At 41.3% G+C, this 23,970-nt stretch overlaps 3 protein-coding genes across 3 annotated transcripts; 2 read left to right on the plus strand and 1 right to left on the minus strand.

The window, feature by feature from the left end:
• Window positions 1–767: 767 nt before the first annotated feature.
• Window positions 768–5,549, minus strand: got1 (glutamic-oxaloacetic transaminase 1, soluble). Its single transcript, XM_029521114.1, has 9 exons — window positions 5,340–5,549; window positions 3,994–4,175; window positions 3,786–3,909; window positions 3,404–3,516; window positions 3,211–3,315; window positions 2,951–3,101; window positions 2,340–2,505; window positions 2,093–2,235; window positions 768–1,812 (listed from the first exon to the last, which is right to left on the minus strand). The coding sequence occupies exons 1-9, from the start codon at window positions 5,446–5,448 to the stop codon at window positions 1,673–1,675; spliced, it is 1,233 nt and encodes a 410-aa protein (XP_029376974.1). The 5' UTR covers window positions 5,449–5,549; the 3' UTR covers window positions 768–1,672.
• An 8,682-nt stretch (window positions 5,550–14,231) lies between these two features.
• Window positions 14,232–17,019, plus strand: nkx2.3 (NK2 homeobox 3). Its single transcript, XM_029521296.1, has 2 exons — window positions 14,232–14,820; window positions 15,867–17,019. The coding sequence occupies exons 1-2, from the start codon at window positions 14,451–14,453 to the stop codon at window positions 16,520–16,522; spliced, it is 1,026 nt and encodes a 341-aa protein (XP_029377156.1). The 5' UTR covers window positions 14,232–14,450; the 3' UTR covers window positions 16,523–17,019.
• Window positions 17,020–19,784: 2,765 nt separating this feature from the next.
• nkx3.3 (NK3 homeobox 3) lies at window positions 19,785–23,688 on the plus strand. Its single transcript, XM_029521875.1, has 2 exons — window positions 19,785–20,210; window positions 20,615–23,688. The coding sequence occupies exons 1-2, from the start codon at window positions 19,952–19,954 to the stop codon at window positions 21,142–21,144; spliced, it is 789 nt and encodes a 262-aa protein (XP_029377735.1). The 5' UTR covers window positions 19,785–19,951; the 3' UTR covers window positions 21,145–23,688.
• Window positions 23,689–23,970: the final 282 nt, after the last annotated feature.

A 23,970-nucleotide genomic window follows, 5' to 3' on the forward strand; every position in this document is an offset into this window, starting at 1 on the left:
GAGGGTAGTTTTAAAGCTGTTCTTATGAAATTAGATATGGTTGCAATAATGAAATGATTTGATCCTTTGTATCTCTAAGTAGCAGCTGCAGCCAGTACAAGCACAGGTTGAACCGACCTGCTCTGCATTGTGAAATCGGCACGTAATCTGCTCTACACAAGCGAAAGAGATATGAATGAGGAAAGCAATATGACGCATACTGACGTCAGGCCACCACCCCTTCAAACGCACACACAGGTGGTGTTTGAGGACACTCACAGTGATAATATTCATTTTTCCTGGTAAGGCTGTAGAAGTACAAAGGATGGTGCACTGCTGAGCTACTCACAATGAGCCCCCTACACACTCAAAGCTCACGACAGGAAGTCTTTGATTGAGAGCGAGTGTGTATCAAAACTCCCACAGCTGAATTGAGAAATTTGGTTTTACACTTATTTATATTTATATTTGTAAAGAATGGTATACTGTACCAAGCAAGCAGTTGTATTTTGTAATGTAAAATTGAGATGATTATATAAGATACCCAAAGATATCAAGAGATAGACCGTATGCTCAACACAAGAGATTTCAATCATGAATAAATAGACTGAACTATTAATATTTGTCTATTTTGTGCTTTTCTTGTTTTTAACTGTCCCATTTAAACACAAACTGTGTACACTGGATTATTACTAATATTTCAGGTCACTCACTTTAAACGCATATAAACACCGTAATGTATGACAAGAACACAAAACATTCTCTTTATAGTTTATTTTATTCGAGTAGTCAATTTGTGTGATGTTACAGTCTGATGAGGACATTTTCATCTAACTGTACTGTGCACAGTGATGCAATAGCAAACCGCTTGATCATTAGTGTGTTTGTGCCATTGACATGAAGTTCTTACATAATTGTGCAGACTCTGTGCAAACTTTAACCGGCAGATGCCTGACTGAACCAGAAACCTCTCCCCATTCAGCTGGGAGCACACAAAACACTGACATTACTCTGGAATCTGGACACTTATTAGGATAGCTCTGTACCATTTCTACTCCAAATACAACTGGAAGACAAAACACTCCATAAATACATATTAAAAATGAGGTAATTATCAGAACCCCTTTGGGCAAGACAGTAGCATTAATAAATTACTTCCTTAAGGTTAAAAATATCTTCCTGAGAACACAAACCTCCTTTTTACTGAATATTAAATAAAATTTTAAAAGTGTGATCAACACTTGGAATGGTTAAAAAAAATTTAACAGTTATATAAATCTGTGTCACTGAGGTAATCATAATGCAATGCTTTAATCTTTGCTAAGGTCCTGATAATGACACATACTAAAACTACACAACAAGAGGGAGAAAGTGTAAGAAGATGACTAATATAAAGAAAACTTTAGGATAAATTATGAACACAATTACTTAAGGAAATGATTTCCATATCTTATTTAAATGGTGTCTTAATATGAGATAAATGAGAACATATAGCTAAACTGTTTGTGTGTCCATTGCAGAAATAGTTTCAGGGTGTGTTTAGCCAGGCTCAGCACAAACACAGCACAAAGGGAGAGGAGAATGGGGCTAATGAGCTTTCTGCATACTTATGCATAGTGTGTTTACACTCACTGTCCCCGGGATCATAATAGCTCAGGCAGGAAGTGCCATGAAATGTGGGTAGTGTTGTCTTCTACTGGACCTTGGTGACAGCCTCGTGGATGGACTGAGCCACATAGTCGATGTTTTTGGTCGTCAAACCGCACATGTTGATGCGACCACTGGCCATTAAGTAAATGTGTTTCTCCTGCACCAAAAATTCCACTTGTTTGGCTGCAGGAAATACATCAGAACCAGATTTGATACATTATCAATCCTGTAAATATGAAAGTGTTAGAAGGTAACATTGTGTTTCATATTATCAACAAATGCTAAAATCCCATGATTGTTAAAAACCAGAGAGACACAGCAATGTTCAGCATTTGTGCGTAATTGCAGGAGCATGTAGTCTGAAATCTACATGTTCCTGAGGGGATGTGTGCGTGGTAGTTGTGCTGAGATGCGCATGTGTGTGAGAAAAGGTTCATTCTCTGCATGTGGTCTTTGCACTTACGGTTGAGACCTGTGAAACTGAACATGCCGATCTGCTCTGTGATGTGTTCCCATGTCCCTGGTGTCCCCAGAGCTTGGAGTTTAGCTTTTAGCTGAGCCCTCATCAATAAGACTCTGTCAGCCATGGTCTTCACATTGTCCTTCCTGGTGTCACATAAATAAGATTCAAGTCATTTTACATAAAAAAGTACATTGTATTTTTAGAGTTACTCCCCATGGAGTGCTTTGAATTGTGTTTTTCTGCTGACCATTCAATGAAGAGCTCAGGTGAGTTAAGAGTGTTGGCAATGATGCGAGCTCCTTGAGAGGGCGGGTTGGACCACGTGGTCCTAACAATCTTCTCCATTTGGGACAGAACTCGCTTCAGATTGTCTGCATCACGAGCCACAATGGTCAAGTTGCCCACACGCTCATCTGTTGGAGCAAACAGATCACACATAAAACAATATAACAATTTTTTATTTCTTTATATATATATACACACACACACACACACACAAATACAACAGACCTGTCTAAACTAGTACTACAACCTTTACTATAGAACATAAAGGCTGACAGGAGGGACAATGCCTAAACTGCTCCCCCTCTGGAAAATAAGACACTGGTATTGATTAAGATGATTTATGCAGTTTCTTTTCTCCAGTAAATATATGTGACTTCACTTGTCATAATTGGCCAGTATAGCCACTACATAGAATGATTTGCATTTCCAATTTAATGTCTTACCTTTGTATTGTGCTGTTAAAAAGGCACTTTGATATGTCCTTAATCACAATTAGTCATAAACAATGTCACTCTGTATCACTCTTATGCAAGTATATAAGGTTCAACTTGATTGCACCCAGGAGTCACTCACTGTAGAGACCAAAGTTCTTGGAGAATGATTGAGCACAAAACATTTCAAAGCCCAAGGAGACGAAGTATCGCACCGCCCAGGCATCATTCTCTAGACTGCCTGAGGCGAAGCCCTGATAAGCTGAGTCAAAGAAGACAAACAGCTTCCTTCTCTGAAAAAAGGACAAGCAATCATCATGTGATTGGCACGTGCATTATAGTGACAGCGGATTTAAGAAAACAGTGTGGTAGTTCGTATCCATAAGTGTGCGTGTATGATACCATCATAACTTCTGCAATCTGCTGCCATTGCCCCTGAGTGGGGTCTGTGCCAGTTGGATTATGGGCACAGGCATGCAGGACAAAGATGGAGTGCTCTGGACAACTCTGCAGGAAACCAGGATGAGATAAAGAGGTACTGTAATATCCTAATGAAATGCACTGATGGCCAAAATGACCAACCCACACCACTTACCTCCAAGTCACTAAGGAAACCAGCCAAATCCAGACCCCTCTTTTCAGCGTCCCAGTACTTGTATGGACGGACATCCTCAAAGCCAGCATTGGCAAATACACCATTGTGATTTTCTGAAACGGAAAGTTCTCATTTCATTGTTTATATTTCCTCTCCACACAAGGGTGAACACTGTTTAATTAATGCCTCTCACAACTGAACTAATAACAAATCCAGCTTGCTGACAAGTTTTAATAAAACAATCCACTAACATCCAGCTTATAAAGTCTAGAGATAGTCAATGGAGGTATGTAATTTATTCAAAGACCAAAGTCTCTGGATTATTAGTTTATTTTCACACTCTGATACGTCACTGTTTGCTTGTGTGTTCACTTGAGTGTACCCCAGGTAGGCGCCGACACATAGACAGGTGTTTTAGTGTTGTTGTTTCCATTGTAGAAACGCCTGAGAAATTCAGCACCCATCTTCAAAGCACCTGTACCTCCCAGGCACTGGACAGCTCCCACCTGCAGGTGACAGAGACAGATGGAGAGTTAGCTCAATTGTTAGGTTAGAAACAGAAACGGTACATGTTCTTGCAGAGCACAAACCCTGTTCTCCTGGATGGCAGGACTGTCATCCCCCAGTGCAATCTTTGAGGCTGCAGATCTGAATTCAGGCAGTCCCAGGATAGGCAGGTACTCGTGGTTTAGCCTGTCATCATGAACAATGATCTTTTCCACCTTTTTCACCACTGGCAAAACCCACGGTTGACCGTCATCTGTCCGGTAGGCTGCAACAATTGAAGGAATTAATATTTGCCTTCTTCAGCCTCTTGACTCGCTGTATGTTTGTTGACACTTAGCCAAAAAGTCTGCATGGCTTTTTTCATTTTAAGAAGCTTGATGCATTTGAGCATGTGCAGAACTGACCTTGGAAAGATAATTTCAAAGGTAGTGTCACAAACATGCACTTTCACCTCTTGTGCATGTTTGCTGGGTGTACTCCATTTCACCACCTGATAGGGGCTTAAATATACAATATCAATGTTCATAAGAAACCCCCTGTTTTACAGCTGCTGATTCATGAAACACAAGTTTTACAAAATGTACCACTAGACATTGTGTGGCCTACATTTCCCAACTGCCCAGTGGCAGATCACCATCTGTGGTGTACTGTGTCCTGCAGAGAGAAGGGGATTATCAGGCCTCAGCCTAGTGTACTTGATCATGGGACACAGGTAGCCTCAATTACTATGCAGCCACAACAGAGTTAAGCAATATTCCTTTACGTGTTTCTTTGCAATATCTGATGCAAGGATTACTAGATTAAAAGAGATTAACACACGAAACAGTTATACTGAGAACTGAAAGGCACCATTTGCTAGCTTCTAAGGAGAAACAGGACTAAGCTTGGCCTGCTTGTTCTTGCGCTATGATGAAGCAGTAATCCAATCAACTCCATAGTCCACCGCAGGGGAGGTTATTGTGCAGAAAGGCAACAAGTGGGAGAAGGAGTTACATAAGAATGAAACGTTACCAACAACGTAACTGTGTAATGAATGCACTGCTCATTTCTATTTACTCTCATGAATGAGTGAGTTCACAAGAAATTAGTATTCACCAACTCCATTCAGTCACACTATTGAAACACAAACGTTTCAGCCAGTCCTGCACCGGACACAAAGGGCGATAAATATTAATGTTGAGGGACAAAACTTTGAATTAATACATCAATATATCAGGCTTTTCCCTATCTGAATGATAAAAAGGGGCCTATTTGAGCCACCGCTTTCAAAATAAGACAAGATGGGCAGTAAATGAATATTAATAGTCTGTTATTTCTGTGCAGCTAGCTTCGTTAGCTCCGGGCAAACAGGTATCGGATGGTTGCTCGGGGATACCGTTGCCATGGATAAGGACATGGCCGCGGATCAGACTTTATGTGGACTGCTTACCTCCCACTCCGAGGTTGACCTTGTTGGGGAATTGGTCGTTGTTAAAGTCCTGAGTCAGCTTGAAGACAGCTACGGGGGCCGCCTGAGGAACCTCAGAGAACAGTGACATGGCTGATATTCGGTTTACCGACACACGAAGAGCTACGGGCAGCGGCCGGGATGGAAGAGGACTCCACTGTCAGCGTGGATTTGGGTAAAAGGAAAATGGGTGTGTCGGGATCGACCAATAGAAATCTGAGTGCAGGGGGGCGAGCCAATCACCGCACTGATCTCCCTGGGGTCAAAGGTCAAGAAAACACGCGCAGTGCGTAATGAACGCCGGCGAAGCTTGACTGACAAACGTCACAACAAATGTGTGAGCGCTGAAAATGGGTGGCTCTGGACTTGGCTGCAGTAAAAGATTTCAGCACAAGATGGTGCCACAACCCTATTCAAGGAAACAACTGCCCATCAGGAACGGGATAAAACTATTTTTGCTGTTTTTTTTTTTTTCCTGCAGTATTTCAACTTCCATTTATGATATAATAATACATGTATAGGTGAAATTACTCAGAGATAATTGTCTCACATTGCTTCATCTTCACCAGTCGGATAAAAAGAATCTGCACGTCATCACATATGAACTCGAACTGAACAATGACTTTGCTTTGGCTCCACATTATTTCAGTGACTGCACGTAAGCTTGTTCAAATGACTATATCCAAGGATTTCCATCTATTCTGTGCTGAGGGCCTCTGCTGAGCTATGGTGTAAACATGCTGGTTCCTCTGAACTCTCCCCACAGCTGTCTACAGAAGCAGGAGTGCTTGAGAAATGAAGGGCACTCCAGTCTGCTCCACATCTAGCAGGAGCGTGACTGTCTTGGAAGGCTTTTCAGCTCCACAGGAGGCCGAGCTCAGTGTGTTTACAGCCTCACTGGTGGGTCTTAATGTCTCTGTCTGGTGAAGAAGGGGCTGCAGCTTGGCTTAAGCTAGTCTGTGTGATTAAACTCAAATGCTGCAAAATGTTAAAACAGCCACGCGTTCTTAGAGGAGCAGTAAATGTAACAAAGCACATCCTTTCGGTTGTTTAGTTTTTAAGTGCATGTACGTAATAATATACTTTAATTTCTACTGCTTTTTGGATTACAGTGTGATACCAGTGCAATTATTATAGCTGTAGTTAGCAGTTGATTTGCAGATTTTACACAAAAAATATTTAAACTGTTTTTGGAGTATTGATTAATGCATTCATTAACAAAATGTAATTTGAATTATCTCCCCTTTCCATATACAACTACAACGTACATTTAAATAGAAAAGCTTGTTTACATTTGATATCAAATACATTGCCCTGATAACACTGATGAAAGTTCTTACATGCATCTTATTACACTGTCACTAAGTTGCATTTATTGAGTTTGCATAACCAACCTAGTTAAGTATACACCTTCTTTATAAGGCTCTTATAAGTTGCAGCTAATATCTTTTATAATAGTTAGGAAATATAATTTAAAGGTGCTGTCAACTCAAAAACAAGCATGTTTTGTGGATTGTCATGTCATCTGGATGTCTGACTTTCACTATGCAGAGTATCAAACTTACACTGGAATGCGGTTTTCCCATTCATCTGCTGAAAGGGGCAAAAGTTCCCCGCTCTATTGTTAAATCTCAGCTGAATGTATGAGCATGCTGTGACGAAGTGTGGAAACCGGCTGTTGTCATATATACAACTTACATAAATCCAGTGTGGAATCTGGAATCCTCCGCGTACTAACGTTAACTTAGAATAGACAATTGGTGAACATTTTTGTCCAAGTTATATTAAAAACGAAATCGTCATGTTCACGTAAACTAGATTTTTCAATTAAGCAAAATTTGAAAATCTATTGTCCTAGAGTTAGGGTCGCCTAGAGACGATGTATGATGGTTTATAAATCAGTTTTAAGTTTGTGATTGCTGTGGATTTTTCTGCCCTTGTAAAAAATTAGACCATGATATGGATCTTTATGTAGTTACAACTGTACTAACCATTTTTGGCTAATAATGGATTAATTGACTACATATACTTTGAAATATATTGTTTATTTTGTTAAATTAACCAACTTTGCTATACTCCGTGTTTTAGCATCTTTCAGCTGTTTGTTTTAGTTTAAAAGACCCACCACAAAGCATCAGATTTGAGTGAAGAGTATAAAAATTTGTGAAAAAGATTTTTTAAAAAACTGTGTTCAAAGTAAGCAACAACCATTGCTAGCAATATGTACTAAAGAGGCATATTTTTACTCACTAGTTTGGTGGAAACTGGCAGAATAAAAAAAAGTGAGAACTTATAATTAGAACTATTAAATTTTTAGTTATCAAGTCAGAAAATACTTAAAGTTTTGTTCATGCTTCTTCACGAAAAATCCATTAGCCCCACCATCCAGCAGTTAGTAGAATATTAGAATATTGATTTGGGATTAAGGAATCCGTGAATCAGTTTTATCATCCATTTTTAAAAAAAGAATCAGTTATGCCTTCAAAAATCGTTTACAAATGTGGCACAGGTCATTCTAATGCCAGCTATCATAGCCTACTAAGTTACTATGTTTCTCACCTGTTTTGTGCCAGATGTTACTCACTTTCCCCTTACCTGTTACCACCCCCACCCATCTCTTCACTTCACTTTGACAGTAGATGTTTTCATTCTTTCCAACCAGGTGAGGGTGTCTAGCATGTTAGCTATCACTGTCAGCCCTGCAATTATGGGATTTGAGCTCCCAGAACAACACTTGGGGGCCTAGTTCGAGGTTTGTGTGTGTGTAGTGGGGAGGTCCTTGGGCAATAGTCTGGACTGATGTGAAGTGTGAGTCACAGCAGAGAGTGACAGCAGTAGCCTCTAGCAAGACAGTGCCTAAAGGAGAAGTGTGTCACATCTAGATGAATGAATTAGTCAGCCAAACATTCACAGGTACCTTCTCCCTTCCTCTTCATTTCCTTGATGTCGATATGTGGAACATTTATTTTGGCGTCTAGCACTATAATGCAAATCTAACAGAAAAGAGTTGAGCCAAAAAGGCTTTTTCCTAATTCCATGTAGTGTTTTCATTTTGCATTCAGGAAATCATTGCCACTGTAGGACGCTGTCACTGAAACACACAAAGGCACACATTGAGCCACAAGACAGTCACATTCCAGCAGTGGTATCAGTGAAACAAAAACAGCAGCGTGTGCACACACACAGTGCAGCACATTCCAAGGGGGCTGTTGCAGCGTTGCTTACATGTTGCAATGGCCTCTGCGTCTCTGGGTCACAGAGCTCTGGTGAGTGACCACCTTTTTAGCTTCCCGCTTTGTTTGTTTTCCAAAGACAGTGTCATCAATTCTCTAACAAGGGACTAGACATAGCAACAACAAAGAGCACAGGACCTCCCTGTTACGCCTTGCATCGTCCAGTGACTGATGGAGTGTGCATACAATAACAGACATCAGGGCTGTTGTACATCTGACTACATTCTGTCATGTATTTGTGTGTGTCTGTGCAAGTTTGTGTATGTGTACATACCTTTATGTGCTTCATTTGATATCATGACACAACATCAGTTTTGTTTTTCTGCAGTCAAACACATCTGACAAAAGGCCAAGAACTTTCTGCATTCTGCAGGCCTGATCTTTATGTATTAGCACCGGCATGAGAAAAGATAACCATCTAAGTGACAACAGTTGCTTGGTTGAGCGTAATCATATTACACACAAATGTAGTTTTCCAAATAAAACTTACAATTATTTTCTTAGTTTCTCTTTTTTTTCCTCAGTAGCACACCATTTGCTATTGCTCTGATAGGAGGGCTAATTTTTGATTTTCAAAGTTGAAACCACATTGTTTGCACAGCTAAAAAAAAAAAAACTTAACACAACCAAACACAACAGCTGAGATGGTTTGAGATGGTCTGAGATGAATCTTGACAATTCTATTATATGTTCCACTGAAGGAATAGCTTGACATTTTGAAATTAAGTGTTTTTGTTTTCTCACCATGAGTTGAATGAGACAATCAATAATTTTCACGCGCCCCATAAACGTAGAAGGATATACAGAGCACAAAAACTGAAAAGAGCAAGCCTCGTATCTAAAAAACTAAATCCATCTATTTGCCCTTCTAAAGTTAGCTCCTTCAATGAGATTTTATATGATATTATTATCGATAGAGATGCCCTTATAGTCTTTGAACAAACTTGAGAGCAACAATGAATAAATTAATTCTAATAATAATAATAAAAACCTGAATAATCAATATTTCTTTTCATAAAAAAGGTACAACATGCATCCAGTAAACACAGGAGTAAATCGGAAGTGAAAATTTCTGCTTTAAGTCACCAACATAGAAATTCTATCATGTATAATTATAAATGGATACCGTTCATATATATCAACGAAGATTTTATTTTGTCATCCTTTTTGACAGGATGGCAAAATCTGTAAATGTCTGCTTGTCACTCACAGCCTTTTACAGTTCTGGCCTTTACCCCACAAGGCTGGGTGGAGCCTCAAATACAAGGTCTACTATTCTAGACCGTGCTATTCCATTTGATTGATGTTGTCTTTTGGCCAGCTTAGGCTCTCCAGACCTCAGCTTTATACAAATATGCATGTTAAGAAACAAAGCCAGGAAGTGGAAGACTCATGTCAGAAATTTTACCCTGACTATTTTTTTTTTTTTTTTTGTTTGTTTGTATAAAGCAAACTGACACAAAAATGACTGGTGACAAGAAACACCAATGTGTCTCTCATGATTTCTAACAATGTGACATTTTATTATTTCTTAGAGGAAATTATCTGATTTCATTATCCCATTTACAGAGAGCAGAGAGGTCAGAGTCCAGGTTCAGCCACAGAACCAGCACTCAATATCTTTTGAAAGCAGATTCCTGCCAATGCTGTGGCTTGGACCTTTGTCGTCCAGTTGAAGGACAGTCTCCCTGTTTACACTGACAATGAATGCCAGTACAGCAATATCAACTGCCATTGTTATGACTCTAGCAGCATTACTGGACACTGAAAATTCATTGTTTCGTATTTTATACAGTAACAGTTTACAAAAAAATAAAACCTAATTCAGAAAGAGGCAGTTTCGCCAAAACAAGCTGTCACATTGATAAAGATTCCACTGTGGTTGCTGGAGAGACAGTAGCATTTTCCCCTCAAGGATGTTTACCTCTTGAGGCCAGGATGCATGCATACTTCTATTTTACAGCAACATTGTCTATCCCAAGAGAGCCATTACTGCCTTAGCAATTTAGAGAAAGTCCCTGCAGTAAGAAGATGAACTTCATTCAACCTTTTGATATTTTTAAGATTTTTTCACTCACTCTGACCAAGTGGGACAGAACATACAAGCTGAAAGAAGGAACATTCGAAGCCCATGCATCCTACTCAGCAAAAGTCCGCCTCTACAGCGTCTTTATCTCCATATGCTGTGTGGCAGCAGAGAGGATAAGCATATTTATATTGCATGTTTCCTCTCAAACTACATTCCCAACACCGTAGATCATGGACATTACAGCCCTTACATCCCCCTGTTAGTGCCGATATATACAAACACACACCTGCTGAGGCAAGGCCGTCTGGGAGAGAATTACAGCAGGCTAATTTATGAGACCCAGGGGAGGCCAAAGGGCAGGGAACCCAGACTGGCCCAACTTCACTTCCTCCTCTCATGGTCTCCAAGTTAGACCCTTGATACACTAAACAAGGTTTTGGTCTTCAAACACATCACCCTCTCACAATCTTTCTGACCGAGTTAACACAATGAGCCTGTGAGGGACTGTTGCAACATGCATGTTAGCTATCACCTTCGGCCTGCTATTGTAGAATACTTGGCACTTACGGACCCGAATGTAAGTGGGTGAGAACAAGGTTTTGGTAAAAAATCTGGCCCCGGGCTTGACTCTGGCCTCTTCATTTCCTCCAGTGAGAAGGCGCTGTCATCCGTCACTTGGACCCAGGCAGGGGCACAATAGCACAGTCTAGGTCCTGGCTACTGACACCATCACATGGGCTGCTGATAAGACTCACCTTCCGGGACCTAGAAGAACTGAGCCATTACTGAGACACAACAGTTTGGTCCTTTGCCATTCTTACTAATGACCATGAATTAAAAGGAAAAAGGAAAGCACAATATGAGCTATGTGAGGCAACCACACTCTACATGTCATTGTGCTTTCTTCTATACAAGTCCTCTAACCTTTATGGCCTCATCACTTCGATATTGCAACATGCTCTCCAAAGGCAAGATGCAGGGGAAAAGTGATCACACCCAATTAAATGACCTTCTCTTGGATTCAGCTACGAAGAAAACAGATCGTGCAGACACACTTGAGCTAATCTATTTTCCTAAAGTAACAATCTATTGTTGTTATTAGCTTATCTTGAGCACTGTAAGACAATTGGGTAATCACACTTCAGTTCCTCATCACACATCCAGGCTGTTATGGTAACACCTATAAACAACAATTTCTTTTGTAGAAGGATGTTAAGTGCTACTTTACGAAGCTCTGTCATGTCATAATAGCACAAACACACACACATACATACATACATGCACTCAGCCTGTGCACCCATAGACAGACGAGGTGTCGACGCTTCCTTTACTCGGAGTTTACTTGTGCGGTACCAACTTTACAGGAGCAAAGACCACAGGACAAAGATAATTGCAGTCATTACCAAACCATCGGGGTTCTGCTGTCTCTGAGGTACATTTCCCAGAAGGGCTGGTTTTCATGGGCCTGCAACCTCGGATATGACTGTACACCTGCCACTCTACAGGGAACACTGCTTCAACAGGTTAGCTAGGCCGAGATGTGGAGAGAAGAGGAACAAGAAGAAACATGTTCAGAACTGCCTGGCAACACACCAACTTCATAGAAAGTCAGCTGCGAGGAATGATTGAAATGTGACTGCTGCCCAATAGTACTATTTCTTTATGACCGATCCATTTTTATTATTATTACATATTTTTTTCTAAGTGTCTTGGTCTTGTGTCCAGAGGTGTGCAGCACTGTCCGTGCGGAGGGCCTGACCTCAGCCGACTTATCGCGATAATTCTCAGAGATGAAGGTGATGAATTGCAGAGTCGCACTCAGCACTGACACTAACTGGGAGTCTGGGTTTTGTTACAGGCAGGAAACACACTCTTCCGCTCAGTAAACACGCTCCTCGGCTTGGCCACTCTCGGCGCTGCTGGTAGCACGCGAAGGCCGCGGCTGATGGTCAGCTGGGGGCTCGCGTGCATGCGCGCGCGGGTGCGTGCGTGCTCTGCGTGAAGAGGCTGAATGAAGTGAAACCTGCAGCTCTGACCCGCTGACGCTTTAAACTGACACGGAGGGAACAAAAACAAGACGAGTGGGAGACTGCTGGCTTCTGATTCTCGACCTCGGTCTTCTTCACATGCAAACACTTCACATGTCAAACAAGTCATTACGATACGTGCATTGATCACTGTGTTTGGTCTGTTGTCCCGTTGAATCACTGCACAATAAACATAGCTGGGTAAATATTTTGAAACCAATAAATTCCACCTAATTTCTGCACAACCGCCAGCATTTGTCCTAATAAGTAAATCTGACTACGAAGACACGTTTCAGGCCTCCATGTCAATTTTCTTGAAACGTTTGGAACTGATACGTTTTCATGTTGGAAAACGTACATTTATTCCGCAGATTTAACTCCTTTCCATGGCTTCCCGCCTCAGCTAAATGGACCATTTCAAAGACCGAGATCAGCAGAAAGTGGGGGTTGGGGGGGGGTGCCCTAATCTAAACAGCCTCTTGTTGATGGCGAGCGGATGAGATTATGTCTGCATGCCCTCCTTCTCTCTCCACGCGGTTTTAGGAGCCACGGGCCTTCAAGCCCTGGCGCCTGCACTTGGACACAGATAGGAAAAAGGTGTCCCGTTTCAGCAAGCAAAGGTACAAAGAAAGAAATAGAAAGTACACACATTTCAAATATCTAATGAAAAACAAACGCAATTTACATCAAGATGAAGCTGTGCCTTCGTCTGTTGGAGTCTTATGCCAGAGAGCATTTCCTGATCAATTAAAATAACGAGGTAAATCCATTAAAACAGCAGGCTAAACCTATATGTTAATTTAGTGTGTGTGTGTGTATGTGTTTATACATATAACCTTTATTATTAGTAGGTCTAGTAGTGGTGGTAATGAATTTGAATTAGAACTATTTTTGGAAAAAAAAAAACAAAAAACAAAATTTCAATTAAGCTTCTAACAGTATAGGCTATCCATGTCTTATTCAGGAAATGGTGATCTACTAATGTCAAGGGAAAGCGGAATTTTGTTGGGAAAAAAATCCGAAAACTTTCTCAAATTAGAGAATTATAAATAAACGACATAGCGCTAAATTTATATTCAAGTCTTCTTGGGCTGCCAACTTTATCTCATTTCCCACAGTCGCTGCATATTATCTTATCCGTGGATTCCCGAGACAGGAAACGAAGATATGAGTCGTTTTAAAGCCACCTTAGTGATGATTTAAAGAGTTGTGATTTCCTGGGAGTTTTTAGCAGAGACAAGAGGAAATGTAATATTATTGGAATCACCGGGCATTAAAAAGCTATCAATCCACCTTCAGGTGCTGGACCGACTGAAGGAGTTTGCATTGTCAACATTTTTGGAAGCAATTTGGACCGATTCTAATTTTCTTTACATACAATAAAAACCTCCTTACCTGTGACACCTTTAACAGTCTGAGGGGAGTCGATGGTACCAAAATTATCCCATAAATTGGGCCCATCCCATATGTCTTCCTGACAAACACACACACACTCGTAGAGAGAGAGAGAGAGAGAGAGAGAGAGAGAGAGAGAGAGAGGGAGACTCCCTCCCAGACTCAGAACGTCACTGAAAGAGAGAGGACAGCATCTTAGCTTTCCTACAGAAGCAGCCACTCTCTGTCTCCGAAGAAAGGGATGTCCCAGCTGAGGGAAGGACAGTCCTCCTCCTCCGTGTGCTCGGAAAACAAGCGGCACGACAACGCTCCTGACACGCAGGCCATTTCCATCTTTTACGCACCATTCGAAGATAAACGGGTCCAATTTTGGATCTATTAATCCGTCACCCCTCCGTCGGTGGTAATAATGCTTCCGAGTCCTGTCATAACTTCTTCCACCACGCCTTTTTCTGTGAAGGACATATTGAAGTTGGAGTTGCAGCAGCAGTCTCAGCAGCACCAGTTCCAGTTCATCTCCTGCTTTGGTCTCTCCGGTGGAGCTTTCCCCAACAAACCCCTGCGCTCCCGTTCACCCCCCTCCTGCATGCTGGCCCGTAGGGACAGTCCGAGCCCCATCAGCTCCGGCCTCTCGGAGAGCGAGGAGAGGATGTCTTATCTCAACACGATGACTGACCGGCTGGCGGGTTCCGGCCTGCAGGTGGAGATGTTCGGCAACCCGGCGGAGAGCCACTCGGCAGAGCTCCGTCTGGAGACCGAGCAAGAGGGGCAAGACAGCAGTGAGTACTGAGGCTGAGTCCGGCTCCATCCAAAGAGGGGGGACGTTTGAGTCCCAACTGCACCACTAAAAGCTCTGACAGAGAAACTGGGAAAAACAATTGGCGTCTAAAAACTCGGTTTTCTTGTACGGGTAGCTCTTTTTCTGCCAAAGCCTTCAACAGATATTAACAGAGAAACTGAGTAGATATCAATTGTTGATTCAATTATAGGTGTAGAATAAAGAATAAAGCAAAGAAAGAAAGAAAGAACGGGTCCTCGTTTCTCTTCAGGGGGAATTCCTGTTAACTAGCTAATGTGAGGTAAATATAAACATCACACGATTTAACACAAAGAATAAAGCATTCAAATTAAATATAAAGGCGTTAACTTCATATTGCCTGTAACTTCCAACATAAACACTGACTGAACCACACCTTGAACATGCTGGACGCACAAGGGTTGTTCTTTTCTGTTGATAAGCTCCAATTTCATTGCTGTACAAAAAAATTGCCAAACACGTTTTAAATGATTACAATTAAAAACCGATTTGTTATTTATATCTTAAAACACTCCTCTGGATGAAATATACTAAGCAGCTGACTGTTAATTACAGCTCAGCAGTGTATAAAGTTAATCTAATTTCATGTATATTCAATTAAAAACGTCAATCTAAAATGTATTTAATTTTAAATTTCATACAAGTAAAAATTAATTCTTGATTTAAATTCAGAATGAATTGTCCAAATTAAACTTTTCAGTTAACTCTTGTGAAACCAACTTTTATTTCCTAATAAATAAATATAGGTATATATTTTACACACACATTATCTATGTATGCATGTATGTGTGTGTGTGTGTGTGTGTGTGTGTGTGTGTGTGTGATGTAGGGAATACCTATTATATAAAATCCGCAACAAAACAATTTGAAATTAATAGAGAAATAAATTGTGTGTTGTTGTTATTGTTTTTCATAAATATAAAAATCTAGATAGAGTGATGAATTTAGAAGACTGTTGGTTAAGTATTTTTTCCAGCTTTGAGAAACAGAATTTCCTCCTCTGTGCAGACAGCTGCGGGGCCCTGCAGGGTGAGTGTGAGGATCCAGACCCGGAGAAACCAGCCACCAAGCAGCAGAGGACCAGGAGGAAACCCCGCGTCCTCTTCTCCCAGGCTCAGGTGTTCGAGCTGGAGCGGCGCTTCAAGCAGCAGCGTTACCTGTCGGCCCCGGAGAGAGAGCACCTGGCCAGCTCCCTGAAGCTCACCTCCACCCAGGTCAAGATCTGGTTCCAGAACAGGAGGTACAAATGTAAGAGGCAGCGGCAGGACAAGACCCTGGAGATGGCGGGTCATCACCATCATCACCACCACCACCACCACCCACCGCCGCCTCCTCCCAGGAGGGTGGCCGTGCCGGTGCTGGTCCGGGACGGGAGGCCTTGTCTGACTGGATCACAGAACTATAACCCGTCTTACACGGTCGCGGCTCCAAACCCGTACAGCTACAACGGCTATCCGGCCTACAGCTACAACAGCTCAGTGTATACCAACACCTATTCCTGTACATACTCCAGTTTACCTGCTCTGCCGCCCAGCAACAACACCGCCAATGCTTTTATGAACATGAATTTGGGAAACCTTGGCGCACAGACGCAAAGCCAGACTCCACAAGGAGCAGTGGTCACGCCCTGCCAAGGGACTCTGCAGGGCATCCGAGCCTGGTAGCGCAGTCCTCAGGAGCAACCTCATCTGAAAGGGACTCATTTGGACGGCGGAACTGACTGAAACATGCAAATCTGATTAACTGTGCAAAAGGAGCACAATTTATAACAATAAGATGGCAGAGTATAGGCCAGGTGGCTGTAACTCAAGGCTGGCCTGTAAGGACACTCCAACCCGCTGACTGTCTGTACAAAGTGTGCGCATAATGTGGCCTCTTGTGCTTCAGAAATAGAGAAAAGGGAAATAGTATGGACATTTTCTCTCTCTTTCTCACAAACACACACACTCAGCCCACAACATATTATTGGCCTATTCCAGTTAGATCTCAAAATAAATGGCAAATTATAAAAAGTAGACCGCAATTACCAGATAATGCAACCTCATAAAGTGTTCATATTTTTTTGTGTTTGACCAGTAGCTATTGTTTTTACTTAAGAAAAACTTTTTTTATAAACGTATCAATGTTGATGTAATTAAATGATAAAAGTGATTTTACTGTGTTGTGTTTTAGGTGTGTTTCTTTGTTAGTTTATGAACATACAGAAAAGCGCGGCACCTCAGCAAATACACATCAGGTAAATACAAAAATTAAAAATGACGTTATTTATATTTTTAAAGTGGTGTGACAGCTGTGCCCAGTAAATTACAATATTCATATGAATGTGGAAAATTAATTTATGTTGAGTTGCGCTTATTTATAAAACGTATAGTTTTCCATCGTCTCAAAGCGTTTCTAATGCCTAAAGTTTTGTTTTGTTTTTTAGTTTAGTTTAGTTTTTTCTTGAGAGAAAGCTTGTAGGAGACGTAAGTCTGTCAAGACAAGAACCAGAAACAGAGAGAATTTAGAGGCAAGTTAATGTCCGGTCAGTATTCACAAATGGACATTAACCAGACAGCCAACATCCCGGGACCCACAGAGCTGCGGATGATAAATACTCAAGGAAAAAAATCTTCTCTTGGTTGATGCATTAGCCTAAAATACAGCCTTCATATTTTTAATGAAATATGAGTATGTTCTAACTACACCCAAAATATCCAAATAAATGAATTACCCTGGATTATTATTGCGCCTTGGCTAACTTTATATAATAATTACATCATAATTATCCTCATCTCGGACACTCAGGTTTGCATATGCGAGCAAACGCGCGCACGCGCGCAGACACACACGAACACACACAAATTGGAGATTATACAAACACCTTCACCTCCCAGACACGGTCGAGTGCGCAGACACTATTAATGGAGATGAATGGCAGCATAAAGCCAGTGTTTGTCTCCTCTGATAGCCTCACTGGCCACTTCCCCTGGCTACCGCACTGCCGGTAGGACATACCTGGTGTCAGCTCTAAGTGCTGCACAGTCACAAGTGTAAATAGAGCTGGCGACAGGGCGGCGATGCCTGAGGACGCGGCCGGGCCACGGCTGCTCTGACAGGCGCTGCGATCGCTATCTGCTGTTTCCAAAGATAGCAGCTGGGCTCATCGTTGGAGTTTCCCAAAACAAGGTCGCCAACGGCAACCACTCAATGAGCTCACAAAAGAGCCAGGGTCCAAATATAGAGAAGAAGAAGAAGAAGAAGAAGAAGTGGATAAGTTGGAGTTAAGGCTCTTCCATTAGGCGGGCCTCCAAAGAAGCACCCAGCTGCCAGCAGGGCTCAGGGTGGTTAAGGAAAAAGATCTTCAATGATTCAGCTAATTTAGAGCATATCTGACAGTGAAAACTACAACTTCTTACTTCAATTCGTTACATTTACACACCACGAGTTTAATTGTATTTCTGTTAAAATTAGATTTGGGGTGGTTTAAGGATAGAATTTTTTTCAGGCCGTAAAAAAAAAAAAAAAAAAAAAAAAACGGAAAGAAGTGTTTTGAGTTTCTAAACATAAAAGATTTCACTTGAGCGTGGAAGCAAGATTTAAACATGAATTTGTCTTGTGTGTGTAATATTATAAATACTTTATTTCCTTCTTCATCCTCGCGGTTTAACAAATTTTCACTGATCTGTGATCTGCAGTTTTAGTGACTGGTTCAGAGGCCACGAGTGGGAGGAAGCCATTTAGAGGACAAAAGACGGGAGTTTAAAATATGCATGTGTTTGGCCTCTGATTGTAAATCCGATATGAATAACTGAGTGATCACAGGTGAAGAAGACTCTGATCCATTCAGAAATAAACAGTAAGATAGTTTATCATACCAACTGTGTTAACTTCCATTCTTCCACCCAGCTATGTTGACACCCTGGAGCCGTGCAGCTCTGTGGCCAGCACAGAGATTCCCGTGTTTAGTCAGAGAACGCAAACAAAACAACACGGAGGAGGAAGATCACCGCATCTGTCATCACGTCCTCTCACCGAGGGATAGGCCTGCTGTTGAGTAAGAGCCGACAGAGAGGGAGAGAAAGAGAGGATCATAGTTGTCATCTTTAGTCCTTACCTTACTTTAGAAATGATGCCTGGTCACCACATGGTGGCGCTGACCCCCTGTGTGAGCAACAGGACTATAAGTCCCTTTTCACAATAAAGTCCACCACCTATGAGGACTCTTAAGTCATTCAGTCATATTTCTAACATGGGTTTTGGCTTTAGCCTAAAAAAAATAAATAATAATAATCAATGAATCTGGAGAATTGCGAAGCAAATTTTAGATCGGTCGATACCGTCATGTTTAAAGCGCTGCAGAATTAAATGGAGGCTAAAATCAAAGTTAAATAACTATAGTTTAGCCTGTATAACAAATGTAAAGCTGACTGGCACATTATAGTGCGGGGATTTAAAACAACCTTGTCACAACGTTGTTTTTTTACGCACGCATGAGGATCTTCACGCATCTTCTTTTCTTAGCACAATCCACATATGATAAATGTCTGACAAAACACAAGGAGGCAGATCAACTCCGTTTTGTAAAAATACTTCACACCGAGCATCCGGTTTGACTGTTTAAAGTCTAATGTGCATGGTAATGTTCATGTTTGCTCACCACTTCCCTCCACATACTGCAAAGACTTAAATAAGTGTAGCCATAAGGAGCGATCAGCCAATTTAAGCTGCTCTTCGTATTAGTGAAGTGACGTAGTAATAAAGAAAAATCACATTTTCCAAAGTGAAATAGCTCTTCTTCCAAATCACAGCTGCCCGTCCTGAGTTTGAATTGGAGCAGACTCCAGGATGAAGCTGGGCGGTGCATGGGAGGGACCGGGCAGAGAAAACAGCCTATCACAAATCAACTGGGGCTGCTGCTGCTGTAATACACTTGACAGGACCTGCTACAGGCTGTTCATTAGGAGACCGAGGTTTGTTACCCACAATTAAATGAAGCAATTAAAGAGAACGGTGACAAGATCGAATCTGCAGGGACGTTTGCTGTAGAGCAGCTCGACTCTTGATGCCTCCTACTAAGATCTTGACGGAGTTTGTGTACATTTACTTCAATCATGACATTAACTTTTTCGTCCTTCTCCATCAAAAACATCCTCACCGGACGTGATGGCAGTAGTCCGGAGACGGTCTGCGCACCGAAGCGAAACACCTGCACCACCCAAGATTGCACCAGAGTTCCTGTAATATCACTCAATGTGGAGGAGAACCGCCTCCAGCCGCAAAGACTTGATTCAGACCTAAGTGTGTCTGTTGGAAAGCTCCGGTCTGATACCTGCAGCGAGAAGGCCACAGAGGAAACTGAGCCCGGAAAAGGTGATGTTATCTGGGATGGTAAAGAGTCTGCGGCTTCATGTGACAGCAGGACGATGCTTTTCTAAATTTAGAGTATATTTGCACACAGTAACATCTTGAAATAACTTAATTTAGCAGGTCTGTCTTGAAACTTTAAAATTTAGCTCTGGAAAAAAAGATCAAATTTGGGTCTATTTTTATTTTATGCATTTGTATACATGCTGCGTCAGATTAAGTTTTGTAGTTATGAGAAAAGTCGCCAGTGTCTGAATTTGTTTCAGAATATCCTCTAACTTTGTGAAGGTGATAAACGAGAAATTGCTCATTATCAGCGCCATGTTGCAGCCCCCACTCTGAACCTGGCGCAAAAAAAAAACAAAAAAAAAACTCATTGACTTTAGACATTATGATTGTATTTCCTATAGACGCGGAGCAGCATTCACGGTGTGTGGAGCGGGATAAAACACAGAAGGTGGAGGAAGGGGAGATTGAGGATGGATGTCCTGACAGCGGGGAGACGGTCAGCTGTTCATCCGATGAGCAGCAGTCCAGGCCCGGCACCAAGAAGCGCTCCAGAGCGGCCTTCTCCCACGCGCAGGTCCACGAGCTGGAACGCCGCTTCAACGCGCAGCGGTACCTGTCGGGCCCCGAGAGGGCCGACCTGGCCGGAGCCCTGAAACTGACAGAGACCCAGGTCAAGATCTGGTTCCAGAACCGGAGATATAAGACTAAACGCCGACAGATGGCGGCGTGCAGCTCGCCGGGGAAAGTGGCAGTCAAAGTGCTGGTGAGGGACAGCCAAACGCAGTACCACCACCCGGAGAACGGGCTGCACATCCCGGTGACTGTGCCGCTGTACCAGGCCTACCAGTACCACCACCACCACCACCCCCACCTGTACTACTGCTGCCAGCCCTGCAGCATCAACAGCATTCCCTGTGGAGGGCTGCTCTGAGGTCAAACACACTCCAGATACTGTCTGAATGTTTGAACTGGTCTCCATTCAGGCACTAACCATGCGCCACAGGGGACGTTTGGGTAGGAAGAATCTTTCTTGGCACATTTCTGTCACCTTCGCTTTCTGACTGGTTGACGACATAGTTTGTCTGTTTGGTGTTTTTGTTCCTTTTTGAAGCAAAACAATATCAGAGCTTTTGATTGGTTCCTAAAATACAAGATTTTTTCATCTGATAGTTAAATTTAATCTTTGATAATTATTATAAATCAGTAAAACTATTTAAAAAAAAGGTGTTCATATATTATATGTCATGACATAGGCGTGTCAGGAAGCTCTTTAGGGTCAGCTGAATTAATTATTTCTGTGTAAGGAACTCTCTAGCTTAAAATGCCAAGTTTTGAATGTGGACATTATTTTGCAATGTTTTACTACGACAACAGAATAATTTAAAAAGTTAAAACTCTGGTCTTCTGGGTCATATTCTCATAATCAATGACACTTTATATTTCATTGTGTTATATTTCTACTTAATCAGCTAAGATTTATATTTTAGCATTCTCTTCTAGGATAAACCTTTTCAGTTTTAAAGATTTAAGATGTATTCCCCCACACAGATTTTTGTACCATCCTTAAATATCAAATGAAATGAAAATGAAAAATAACCTCTTGTTAAATGTAAGTATGTGCTTTGATGATTAGGTACGTTAAATTAAACTGTTAATTTTACACAGAGTATGTGAATACAGTGTAACAACCAGACAGAGCTGAGAGGAATCCTACATTTATATACACCCATCAAGTTACTTTTCTCAAAGTGTAAGAAGTATGACATTTTTAGTGGGTATTAATTTCATTTATGGGACATCTTTATTGATCATGAAGCTTAACAGTACTCCTCAAAGACAGTCTTTACATGAGGTTTATTACTCAGGTTTCACAGGTCTGTCCGTGTGTACACAAAAGCAAAGTGACAGCTTAAGAAGTCACCAGGTTGCCTTAAGGAAGCACGAACGCATAATTTACTATATGTTCTTTAAAAATTGTGTGTGTGTGTTTGTGCGGAAGGAGATGTGATATTCATCAAGCAAAGAACATAATACCTACTTAACTGACTAATACAGAAGGTGAGTATTTACTGCTTCCTTTTTTTTGTAAGATGAATTCTCTTATTGTGTGTAGCACGTCCTGCTGCATCTGCCTTTACCCTCTGTGTGCTGCATGAGTCATAGAGTGCCAGTAGACTGTGGAGATGTTGCACCATCCAGCTGGCCTGCACAAGACAGCGCACATTAATCATACCCTACTGAAAAGACTGTGCCCTCATCCCAAAGTAAAAAACACAATAGCCACACTTGATAGGAAAATAAAAGCATAACTCTTCAATGAGGTGACTGCTCTTAACTGATTGCACTCACCAGCTAGTTGGCATGAACTGTCAGGGTTGTGTGGCAGAAATGGAGCCTGCAGAAAATACTTTGCCTCGACTGATGCACTAGAGATAAAACATGTTTTGCATACGTTTAGGAATCTTAAAAAACACAAATACTATACTTGTCCAGCATGTTCTGTGACATCACTTTGACACAAAAATGTTATGTACGAAGCGTGTGCCAGTGTGCATCAACAATAAGGAAAATATGGCTGTATAAACCTAGAACATATTGTTACAATATTACAATACTGAAGAGGCTGTGACATCAAAGAAATGCGATCTGAAATAAGTACTTCAACTTCCCAGTTCCCACAACAAGCTACTTTGGTCGACAAGATCGCCGTCTGCCACATACTGGCACCAACCCAAACCTCATTTATCTCTCAACATCAAAACAACACTTCAAGTTGTCCTAAGTGGTTGGCATTGTGCACAAAAAGTTTCTGGGCGGAAGAAATAACACATCACCTCTTGAATCTAAGTTAGCAGGCCACAATCAAGTAATTATTTTGTATTGGCTCAAGTTATATTTGCTATTCAAAACATTGATGACTAAGACCGTGACATAAAAGGCCATTGCATTGAGGCTCCAAGTATTTCACTTTCTATGAGCTCTCATTATTCACATTGTGCTGCAGCATTACTGCTCTTGTCATTCCTGTCTCCCGTGACTAGATAAGCCTTTTTCTTTTCCAACATCCAAGCTGATGTCACACTGATGTGAAACTATAGAGAAGAAAGAAAGACAAAGACAAGAAAAGCAGAGAGCAACACAACCACGAAGAGTTGAGTTTAGACCCCGGATACAAAAAGAAGGCCAGTTGAACTCGATGGGAAAATGGTCCCTCTTCTCACCTGAGAATAGCATCACTAAACATTGTCCTAAAGAGCTTATTTTTTCAAACTCATTTCAGATCTTCTTCACTCAACATGAACTAAACACTAAACATTTTTTAAAAATGGTTACATGTAGAGGAAAAGACTGGCTGTAGCAAACACTGCAACCTGCCTAAAAATCAGGATAAAGCACAGATCAACCCATCACTCCTCCTTAGTTTCAATTTCTTCTTCAATTATGGTTTCAACTACTTGGAAAAAAAAAAAAAAAATCAAGATAACTAATGGCCAAATCTACAAAGTCAAATGTTGATTCTTAGTTTACATTAGATAACTAAAATTACAACTATGGCTAATTGCTATTATTATTATTGTTGTTTTGTTTAGTTTTTTTGTTGGTGGTGGTGTTGTTGGCATTATTCTTTTCATATGGTAAAATGATCAGTATAACTGATTAAGTGTAGGAAAACTCCAGCACTGTTTTGAAAAGTCTAACTGGGCAAGACACACAAGCACTAACACAATCACAGATTAAAACTGAAAACAAGGATATC

Source organism: Echeneis naucrates, chromosome 15, assembly GCF_900963305.1.
Source record: "Echeneis naucrates chromosome 15, fEcheNa1.1, whole genome shotgun sequence".
NCBI lineage: Eukaryota > Metazoa > Chordata > Actinopteri > Carangiformes > Echeneidae > Echeneis > Echeneis naucrates.

Coding starts and splice junctions, on each gene's coding strand:
- got1 (XM_029521114.1), bottom strand. CDS start 5,448: ATGTCACTGTTCTCTGAGGTTCCTCAGGCGGCCCCCGTAGCTGTCTTC. Junction 3,102..3,210: donor AGATTGCAGAAGTTATGATG/GTATCATACACG, acceptor TCCTTTTTTCAG/AGAAGGAAGCTGTTTGTCTT. Junction 2,506..2,950: donor CAAGAACTTTGGTCTCTACA/GTGAGTGACTCC, acceptor TTGCTCCAACAG/ATGAGCGTGTGGGCAACTTG.
- nkx3.3 (XM_029521875.1), top strand. CDS start 19,952: ATGACATTAACTTTTTCGTCCTTCTCCATCAAAAACATCCTCACCGGA. Junction 20,211..20,614: donor GGAAACTGAGCCCGGAAAAG/GTGATGTTATCT, acceptor TATTTCCTATAG/ACGCGGAGCAGCATTCACGG.
- nkx2.3 (XM_029521296.1), top strand. CDS start 14,451: ATGCTTCCGAGTCCTGTCATAACTTCTTCCACCACGCCTTTTTCTGTG. Junction 14,821..15,866: donor GCAAGAGGGGCAAGACAGCA/GTGAGTACTGAG, acceptor TCCTCTGTGCAG/ACAGCTGCGGGGCCCTGCAG.